Raw genomic sequence first — 10,158 nt, 5'->3', positions numbered from 1 at the left:
CATATTGTGGGTGCCTCTTCTTTGCTTTAAGTTGTTTGATGATTTACACGTCAATAATGTCAAGATACATGTCAATAAGCACATCAAACTTAAAGCAAATTCTGCCAATTACTTTGCGGAGTCAGTGGTATATCTAGGACCAGACTTCCTAAGGCAATGGTACTGATACTTTATTTCAGGAAGCATATGGAGAAATTTAAAAAAGGGGGATATGTGGGAGGAAGGGGATAGTTAGTCTTTGGTGTGGTTTGAAGGTCAGCACAACTTGGTGGACTGAAGGGCCTGTATCGTGCTGTATTGTTCTATGGTTCTAAGTAGTATTCAGTGTTGCAGAATGCGAGATTTCAATGCTTGAGGAAAATATAAATTTGGAACTATTATCCCTAAAATATTTCACCACTGGAATTTTTTTAGGGCTTAGCTCCATTGTAGCCTGGTTGAAGATCAGTTGCTATGATTAGTCATCAATGTGTTATCATTGAACTCACTGTTGAATGATTTTGACCACCAGCATAGTCTAAGGGGAACAAGATGGACGTTGGTCTTTTTTGTCAATTAATTCCTATTTGATTTATTTATAGATTGTACTTATGTATGGCACACAAACAAAAGCTTTTTACTGTATCTCAGTACATGTGACAATAATAAACCAATACCTGCAGGTAGTTTTTGCCCCTCAGATTTTCATTGACTGATTCCCACATTGGACCTCCTGACACGGTAGGTAGAGGAACTCTGAACCCCATTCAGTAAAAGGTAAAACCTTTGGAATTATATAAAACAGAAAGCACAGCACTTAGCATTATTACTTTATGATCATACTCTCAGTGGCTACAAGCACAGATACAAGCTCATTGAAGCACTCTTTGTATGTGGCACCCAATCCGGATCAGGCAGACAAAAGACACTGCAGAAGACAGCACAGTTGGTTCAACATTCACTGTGATAACACTGCAAGCTTCAGCATCCAGGTGTCTTCATCTACAAGTTAATCACTCACAGCCCTTTTCCTTCAAAAGCATATGACTTGGTTGGCAAATGTACTGCTGAAATACAATACCTTTAGTTAAAAGCTTAGATAAAGTCAGAATGAAATCTTCTCAAAAATAAGTAAAAATAACATTGAGTTGGACAAAAGATAAAAGAACAGCAAAGTCTTAAAACTATTGTTTATTTGCAAGTCTTTTTTTTTAACCCCCAAATATTTCAAAACCATTCTTCAGCTCACCTGGATTCATAGCTGCTATTGAGGAAGGGATGAGATACTGCTTGTCTCCAGACCTCCAATGTCTGACTGTCCTGTCACATTATTCACCTACGCAGTACTTTTACCTAGCAACACAGCTCAGGAAATGAACCACATATACAGTATAATGACATTGGGCATCAGTATCTCAAAGGTTACCATGTTCACATGACGAATCTTGAGTCTTTCACAGGCCGGAGAAATGTTGCTGCTGTTATTCTTGTTTACTGGGCAAAAAGCCAAAGCATTGTGTAATCTTAAATACAGTGAGTGGTTCTTGGATGAATAAGAGTACATTCAAGTCTTTTTTCCCTACAAATAATTAAAATACATAAGATGCAAATACATAATTGACAAAAGCTGCTTAACAAAAAGAGCTAACACTACTTAAATTATGGGTTTTGTTCACACATTTATTATGACATCTTTTTGCATAACAATAAATTACACTGCCAAATGAAATAGCTCAAGAACACGTCAGAATCTTAAAAAGTTAACAACAGTTAATTATAACCACAATAATTAAACTGTATCAAGAATATTCTTCCTTACAGCTAGATAGAAAATTTTCCCACTGTAATCAGCAACAGAAGATTCAGAGCACAAATAAAAGTTAAATAGATACAGCCATATACTTAAAAACTGTAAACTTCATGGCAGAAATAGGTTAGATTTGCATTACTCTTGTAGCAAAAGACATAAACATTTTCAATACAAATGGAACATGTAAAAAAATAAATAGACAAATAGAAGACATATACAAAAGTCAATCAAATAGCAAGGCTTTCACAGAATGCCACACTGATGAAATGTCTGTGTTCAATCGACCTTCAACACGAGCTGATATCCGACGATTTACAAAATTGGATCAGTTTCACTGTGGCAAAGGAACGATCACTTGAACATAATTAATAGGAAAGAACCCAGATTCACCATTCAACATGCCTTCAAACCAATTTTCGTCAATCTGATTTGTAAGGGTGATGATATCACCTTCCTTGAATCCAAGTTCCCCATCATTTTCAGGATCAAAGTCATAAAGAGCTTTACAGCACGGCTGATCCACTTGCGTGGAGGACGCTGCATGTAATGTGGGGGAAAAGAAATCAGTGTGTTAGTATATCACTTTGCATATGATAATATCTCAATATGTAATGTATTTTATGGCAAGGCAAGAGAAAAATACTCCTTTTGGTGGAAAAAGGGCTCAGAGGAATGCAGTAACTGCCATCTGCTACCTCTCGCTGTCTTGGTGAAGCAGCCAGCATAATCAAAGACCCCACCCACCCGAGTCATTTTCTTTTTCTCCCCTCTCCCATCAGGCAGAAGATACAGGAGCCTGAGGGCACATACCACCAGGCTTAAGGACAGCTTCTATCCCACTGTGATAAGACTACTGAACGGTTCCCTTATACAATGAGATGGACTCTTGACCTCACAATCTACCTTGTTATGACCTTGCACTTTATTGTCTACCTGCAATGCACTTCTCTGTAGCTGTGACACTTTACTCTGTATTCTGTTATTGTTTTTACCCTGTACTATCTCAATGCACTGTGTAATGAATTGATCTGTACAAATGGTATGCAAGACAAGTTTTTCACTGTACTTCGGTACAGGTGACAATAATAAAACAATAGCAATGTGCCTACATTATGTTGCTATCATTTTCCAAGCCAGCCCTTCATTGTGCACTTGCACAGCGCAGTTTCTCTCACGTTGTAATATCTCCAAACCAAAATGCTAATTTCTTAATGACAAATAAACAGCTAGGTGCAAATATCTTGAAATAGTAAAAGCAACATTAATGGATAATGGGCCCTAATTAAAGTTTATTAACCTCTAGCTATTATGGGAATGGACTTCACAATGTTAAAAAGTAAATTAGGTTAGTTTTTTTTAAATACAAATTTCCTGGGAGATCACTAGGAATAGATAGTTAACCTATTAAAAAACATGTATGCAAGAACACACGATTTCTAACAACAAAGTTGATAATCTGTCAATAATTAGTCAATAATCTAGAAGCATAGAGGAATTTTGGGGAAATGTGATCACGATTTTCAAAACATGCATAAACAGGAGTGCATCTCACACACACTGGCTTATGAAAGCTACTCACAAGATGAACATGTATGCTTTGACCTGCGAAGAAACCTGAATGGGGAAGGTTTAGCTAAATGGTAATAGAAAAGGGAAACAAGGAATTAAGCATGCAGGATAGTTCAGGTACAATGCGAGCAAACACAGAATTTTTGGAAAACTTAATAACAGATTATTGAAGCCCAAACATAAATTATATTAACATTACCATTAAGAGCATTAAATTGTGGTATAATGAAATGGAATATTGAATATTCAAAAGGCCTTTTTTAGGTTCAGATACAAAGGTTTTATATAGATAATGCTGGAAACATTACTGAGATTTGGTAACATATTCCATACACTTGTGGTTTGATACCATCTCCATTTTACACTGAAAAACTAGTTACACAGCATGTACGCTATCCTAAAAGCTTCATTCTAATGTTCGTAAGGAAGTATACCTACCAGATGACTTGAACGAGGAATTGTATGAAAGACCATTATGCTGTTGGTTATCACTGGGCTCAAAAGATGAAGCAACTGCAGGCTTTGGTTTGAAATCACGTTTCGGACGGCTGGAGGCTGTACTTATCCTGTAAGAAAAACACACAAGGGTCAAAAACTGCCTGAAGTAAACACACTGAGGAGGTTTATTTGCCTGCTGAGAGTGGAGATTATAAATTCCAATGCTTTTCCTCTGCACGACTTCTGATTGTTAAGAACTGGTGTAGGCTGTTGAGCTCTTTGAGTCTGCTTTACCATTCAGCTTGCAGATGCCAATTGACCTGTATACGCAGTCTTATTTTGGGTGAAGGAGTTCCAAGTGTCCACTCTTCTGTGAGGTAATGTGCTTCCTGACGACTCCCAAAATGACCCGGTTTTAACTTTAATACTTGTCTTCTCATTTGCGATTCCCTCTGCAGTAGGAAATAATTTCTTGCTATCTATCCAATAAAATCCCATTAACATTTTAATACATCTTAGTTAGTTCAACCCTCAACCAATACAAAGTTTGTAATTTAACTCTGACAGCCTAGGGCAGATCAGCAATGATCATCCTGCAGCATGTTGGTGAATCTGTGAAATTGACTCTCTAGGACCAGTTTATCCTTCCTGAGATATGGTTCCCAATACCACATGCAGAACTCCAGATGGGGTTTATCCAAGGTCACAAAATCATGCATGGTGTACTGGAATTTCTGAGCTGCACTCTGTGAGCAAAACTCTGCCAGAATCAATTACTGAATTGTTCCTTTAGCATTTTTCAAAATAGTCATTACTCATTGAGTTTTTGTTTTGGTTGTGTCTGGTTACACTTCATGTATATTATTCAACAAATTATGCATAATGAAGGCTATTATAAAGCAACAGTTGCATTTTTCAAACTTCAGAATGGGATTTCAATTGCGATTCTATGGCCAGTCTTGAGTTATTTACTATGTTAAAGATTTCTACTGAACTATCACTTCAAGATAGAGGCTTTGGGTATATTTTTGTATGTGTTAAGGTGAAAAAAAATCTATTATTGAATATAGCAAGGAAGTACACACTGAAAGAAATGCACATGTACTCAAAATAGATTGATTTGTCCTTCAGTGAGTTTACACTTCCATGCTGTAGTGCACACAGTGAAAGTCTGCAACATGCCTACCAGTATACAGCAGCTAGCCAGCTGTGCAGGAGTCTGGTTTCACTCAGTACATGTTGAATCATACTACTATTTTTCAGCCAAACTACCTGGATTTAGCTCACCTGCGGATGAAACTTTCTCACCAAGGAACTGCTAGCTAATAATTGGTGCAATCTGGCCCATTGCTTTTTGGCTACAATTTTTAACCAATTACCACAAAAGATGAAAATCTCCACTTTCCTCAAGGTCCAGAATTTGTTTTCAACTTTTCAACTCTGTGTTCTCGTCTTTCTTCTCAATTTTGAAATGCCAAAGAACCACCATTGAACTATATATACTTCAGTGCTTAGTAGCAAACATGGTTTATAATTTCACCTGTTCTGTAGTGTGTTATGAAGCTCCTCCAGAATTGTAGTGGATTCTTTATGATAGTTCAGTGCTGCTTCCACTAGAGCTAACAGTTGGCTTATTTGCTCTACCTAGAGGAAAAAGGCAATTTGTTTAGCAAAATGACTGGTTTAAAAAAATATTCAAGGGAAATTTGTGATTAGGTTTGGGAGGGGAATAAGCAAGAACACTGTCAGAGGTTTGCTTCCTAGAAGCTCTTAGTCACAACCTTTATTGTGCTGTGCAGGAGTTCTGGTTTCACTCAGTACAAATTGAATCATACTACTATTTTTCAGCCAAACTACCTGGATTTAGATCACCTGCAGATGAAACTCTCTCATAAGAGACATCATCCAATTTTTCTTGTTCTATGCAAGCTGAAATTTAAATGGTTAAAAAGCATGCCTTTTAAAGGAAAATCTTATAAGAAACTACTGCATGTGCAGAATATCAGATTTAATGCTGGACTGTCATTTCTAAAAATAATATCTATTTGATAATCTTTAATTCAAAAATATTTGTCTTAGCAAATCAAGCTCTGTACTTTGTGTTTTGTAGCATCTTTACCCACATATTAAAATTGTACAAAATTCAGCCTTTCAGGCATTATATCTGTTGAATGCTATGTATGTAATAATTGAATTGAGTTAAAATACTGTTAAGGAATAGTACAAATTCCAAAGATAATTGTGTCAGAGCTAAAATTTGATATTTGCTAAATAGATCTCAAATAAATCTAACAAAAGAGAAAAAGCAAAGCAGCAGGAAAGCTGATATATTTTATAACCTCAAGCTACAGTCAATGCAACATTTTCTTCCTAACTGTAGTCACTGTTGTCATGCTGGTAAATAAAGAAACCAATGAATTAACAGCAAACTACTGAAATTCTCCATTATAGTTCTGGTATAGTCTGTCCCCACAAGGGAAGGGAGACCCACTGAAGGTGAAGGCACAGTGGTGTATAATTAGGAAAGGTTGGGGCTGACAACTGTCAATGTTCATTCTAGCCCTCGAAATCTCACTACATCAGGTCAAAGGTGGCACAGAAGCAACCCCTTGCAGATTGATAACTATTGTCCTCCCCAAGATATTAAATTAGTATTCCTTCATTTTAAACAGCACTGAGATCATCAAAAGAGCAGAATATTTTCCAGGTGGAAGATTTCAATGGACATCATTAAAACTGGCTCAGTAATGCTAGTACTCATAAAGCTGTCTGGTTGGGTCTATGATGGGTGGTGTGAGAACCATCAACAGGGAAATATCTTGACCACATCCTCACTGATCTACCTGTTGGTAAATGCATCTATCCACAGCAGTACTGGTAGTGGGGAACAGCTCCCATTGTGATGTGTAGCATCAACATCATTCCAAGTGGGGTAGATTCAGAACAGATCCAGCAGTTCAAAACTGCATATTCATAAGGTGGCAGAAGAATTGTACTCCATCACCAATCTCATGGTCGGGCAAGTCCCTCACTCGAACTTGACCTTCCAGCCAGGAGCTCTGATAAAACCACCGATGGGAACAAATGGAATCTCTCTCCACTGGACAGAGTTGTACCCAACACAGAGGAAAGATACTTGTGATTCCCGGTAGTCAACCATCTCAAATCTAGGACATAACTGCAGGAGGTCCTCAGGATGCCAATGAAGCACTGCAATTACCACACAGCTCCAGCAGCTCAGGTTCAATCCTGACCCCTGGTGCTATGTGTGTAGTGTCTGCATCTTCTCCCCAAGACCATGGCGGTTTCACCCAGGTCCTCCAGTTTCCTCACACATCCCAAAGATGTGCTGGTAGGTTAACTGTAAATTAACCCTTGGTGTGGGCACATAGCAGGAGAATTGGGGGGAGTTGATGAGCACATCAGGGAGGAAAGGTTATAGGGAGGTAGGTGAGGGGATGGCCAGGTGTGGCTCTGAGAGCCGATATAAACTCTGTGGGCCAAATGACCTCCTATAATGTCCTAAGGAAATATAAAAAAACATAGATGTTTTGAGGCCCAACTATCTTCTACTGTTTTATCAATGACTTTCTCTCCATCACAAGTTCAGAAATGGAGATGCTTGCTGATGACTGGATTCCACTGGTAGAGAACTGGCCCAAACCACCCCACCCTGCCCCAAGCAATGACCTGGACAACATCCAGCAATGGGGCTGATTAGGAACAAATGATATTTGCATGACAAGCACATCAGGAAATCGCCAGAGCCAAAGAAAGAGGTTAACCACCCCTCCCCCACCCTTTACTGTTTAATGGGAGAGAATTCACTATTGACCAGCAACTCAAGTAGACCAGCCACAGAAAAACTGTGGATTACAGAGCAAGTCAGTGTCTGGGTATACAATGGTGAGTGACTTACTTTCTGATTCATCAAAACCTTTCTATAAACTGTAATGTTAATGTCAGAAGTGTGATGAAATCCTCTCCTTTTACCTGTACTCTCCACTACTCTAAGAAGAACACTCCCACATAAACAGTGCTCTCCAGCTGAAACTTGTACCATCAAAAAGATGCAGTTATGTAACTTGGAGACACGAGATTCTCCAGATGTTGGAATCTGGAGCAACACACACAGAATGCTGGAGGGACTCAGCAGGTCAGGCAGCATCTATGGAGGGAAATAAACAGTCGATGTTTTGGATCGAGACCCTTCATCAGGACTGGAAAGGAAGAGGGCAGAAGCCAGAATAAGAAGGTAGGGGGAAGGGGGAGGAGCACAGGCTGGCAGATGATAGGCGAGTCCAGGTGAGAGGGGGAAGGTAGGCGGGTAGAGGAAGGGAGATGAAGGGAGTGATGCAAGCTGAGAGGTGATAGGTAGGAGAGGCAAAGGGCTGAAGAAGAAGGAATCCTGTAGGAAAGGACAGTAGACCATGTAATAAAAGGGAGGTGGGGAATGGATGGGCAGGACATGAAGGTGGGGGAGGGGAAAGAGGAGTGAGGGGGCCACAAGAATGAAGGAAAGCAAAGGGAGAGGAGGAAGGGTGAGGGAAGAAAGGAACAGTTATGTCACTCGCCAATGTTTTGTTGAAAGTACCTCCCACTGCCTGGAAGAACAAAGTCGAAGAATACCTAGGACTGCTGCCATGTGGAAGTTCAACTCCAAGGAACACCTTTCTGATTTGGAAATACTTTGGTAATTCTCCATTCCTGTCGTGTCAGGACCCTGGAGCAGGATCGACGGAACATCTTCACCACAAAATGGACCAGGCCAAACAGGTAACTCAAAACCAGCTTCTCATGGACAAGTAATGATGTACAGTAAATGCTGAGCTTGCCGGCGATGTCCTGCCCATATCACATGAATGAATATGAGAGCTTCAATTGTAATTAAACAGGCGCTCATGCTGTGCATTTTAGGTGTTGGTTGAGGGCCAAATACAGTGAGAAAAACTCCTAACTTTTCTTTGAGGTAGTAACAGGGATCTTTCATGATTGCATGAAATGGCGACACTGCCAACTGTGCTCCTCCATTACTTAAGATTATTTGCTCAAATCTCTGGAATTGGACTGTCCACGAAGGACAAATGTACCACGGGTGATGAGATGCTGTCAGCATAAACTGTAGATGTTGCAGTTCATAGCAAGGCCTCAAGCGATACTGGGCTAGCCTTCCAGTGACTAACGTCACAATTTATGCCATGTAGTTGCTTCAGGACAAAAAGGCAAGTCTGTCTTTGTGATTATATTGGAGCAATTTGGGAGGAAGGAGAGCCATTGGCCTCTACCCAGGGATGAAATTTGACTTTACAATTAAAATGTCAATCAAAAATTCCTTAAGACTAATATTTTCTCCCATAATGGTAGTTAATTCAATAATCGCTTTTCTTCCACCTAAATTCTTCTCCCCTTTGGTTATCTACCATAGGACTTTATTCTCCATAATTGAAATTAACAGACTGAATCAAAGGTGGTTGTAGTTCATGAGCTTCGACTTAGCTGGAGGACAAGTTCTGATAATGCAAGTGCTTTGTGAACTTACATCATTTTCCAAGAAGTTGAACATACTGATCTCAGCGAGTTCCTTGGACTCCTCAAATTTATCCACAGCTTGTCTTATCTCTTCATCAGGGATTTTACCATGGCGTTTCTTTTTGTAATCATAATCTAGACGACGACCTTCCAACTTTTTTAAATGATGCTGGTAAAAATAACAACATGTTAAGAATCTCCTATGTATCAAGGAATATGTATTTTTAAAACATTTTTTCAATTTAAAGCATGCTCTTCCCCCATTAGAGAACTGGAAAAGCATTTTCCTGGGTACTTTTCCTTCTGTCCTGACGTAAGATTATTGACCTGAAACATTATCTGTTCCTCTCTCTCTCTCTCTCTCTCTCTCTCTCTCTCTCCCCACAGATGCTGCCTGACCTACTGAGCAATTCCAGCAGTTGTGGTTTTATTTCAGATTTATAGCACCTGCAGTTTTTTTGCTTTTGTATTTTTTCCCTTGTTGGATCTGGGTTAGCCATTGGTCCAATGTTTTTTTTATTATTTAACCCTGGAGATTGCCTGGCAGCCTCACAGCTTTAGGGAGCCAGGTTTGATCCGGACCTCAGGTGCCGGGTGTGTGAAGTTTATATATTTTCCCTGTGACCACATGGGACAATGTGCGAATCCCACACAGTTTTCTCCCACATCACACATTCTTGCTGGAAGGATTATTGGCCACGGTAAATTCAAGTGCATGAGAGTCAGAGAGAGACACACACAGAGCCAGAGAATGTTGCAGGACTGCAATATATCTAGAGGGGGGATGGGATTGCCTTGTTGAGAGCAGACATGCACTTGATGGGCCAAATGGC

At 39.5% G+C, this 10,158-nt stretch overlaps 1 protein-coding gene across 5 annotated transcripts in view; it reads right to left on the bottom strand.

Annotated features, from left to right (window-relative positions):
* Positions 1 to 1,205: 1,205 nt before the first annotated feature.
* sh3gl3a (SH3-domain GRB2-like 3a) overlaps positions 1,206 to 10,158 on the bottom strand; it is a 111,477-nt gene continuing 102,524 nt past the window's right edge. For 4 of the 5 annotated variants that reach the window (XM_052040477.1, XM_052040478.1, XM_052040480.1 and 1 more), the window contains exons 6-10: positions 9,336 to 9,494; positions 5,337 to 5,440; positions 3,797 to 3,924; positions 3,369 to 3,422; positions 1,206 to 2,326 (exon numbers count right to left, since the gene is read on the bottom strand). In XM_052040477.1, coding sequence (XP_051896437.1) covers positions 2,121 to 2,326; positions 3,369 to 3,422; positions 3,797 to 3,924; positions 5,337 to 5,440; positions 9,336 to 9,494 — 651 coding nt within the window. In that variant the 3' untranslated portion in view covers positions 1,206 to 2,120. The remainder of the gene's footprint in view (positions 2,327 to 3,368; positions 3,423 to 3,796; positions 3,925 to 5,336; positions 5,441 to 9,335; positions 9,495 to 10,158) is intronic. The other variant, XM_052040479.1, reaches the window with a different exon arrangement.

This window comes from Pristis pectinata, chromosome 28, assembly GCF_009764475.1.
Source record: "Pristis pectinata isolate sPriPec2 chromosome 28, sPriPec2.1.pri, whole genome shotgun sequence".
Lineage (NCBI taxonomy): Eukaryota > Metazoa > Chordata > Chondrichthyes > Rhinopristiformes > Pristidae > Pristis > Pristis pectinata.
The sequence above is the reverse complement of the archived record's forward strand: the minus strand, read 5'-3'. Positions and strand labels throughout refer to the sequence as shown.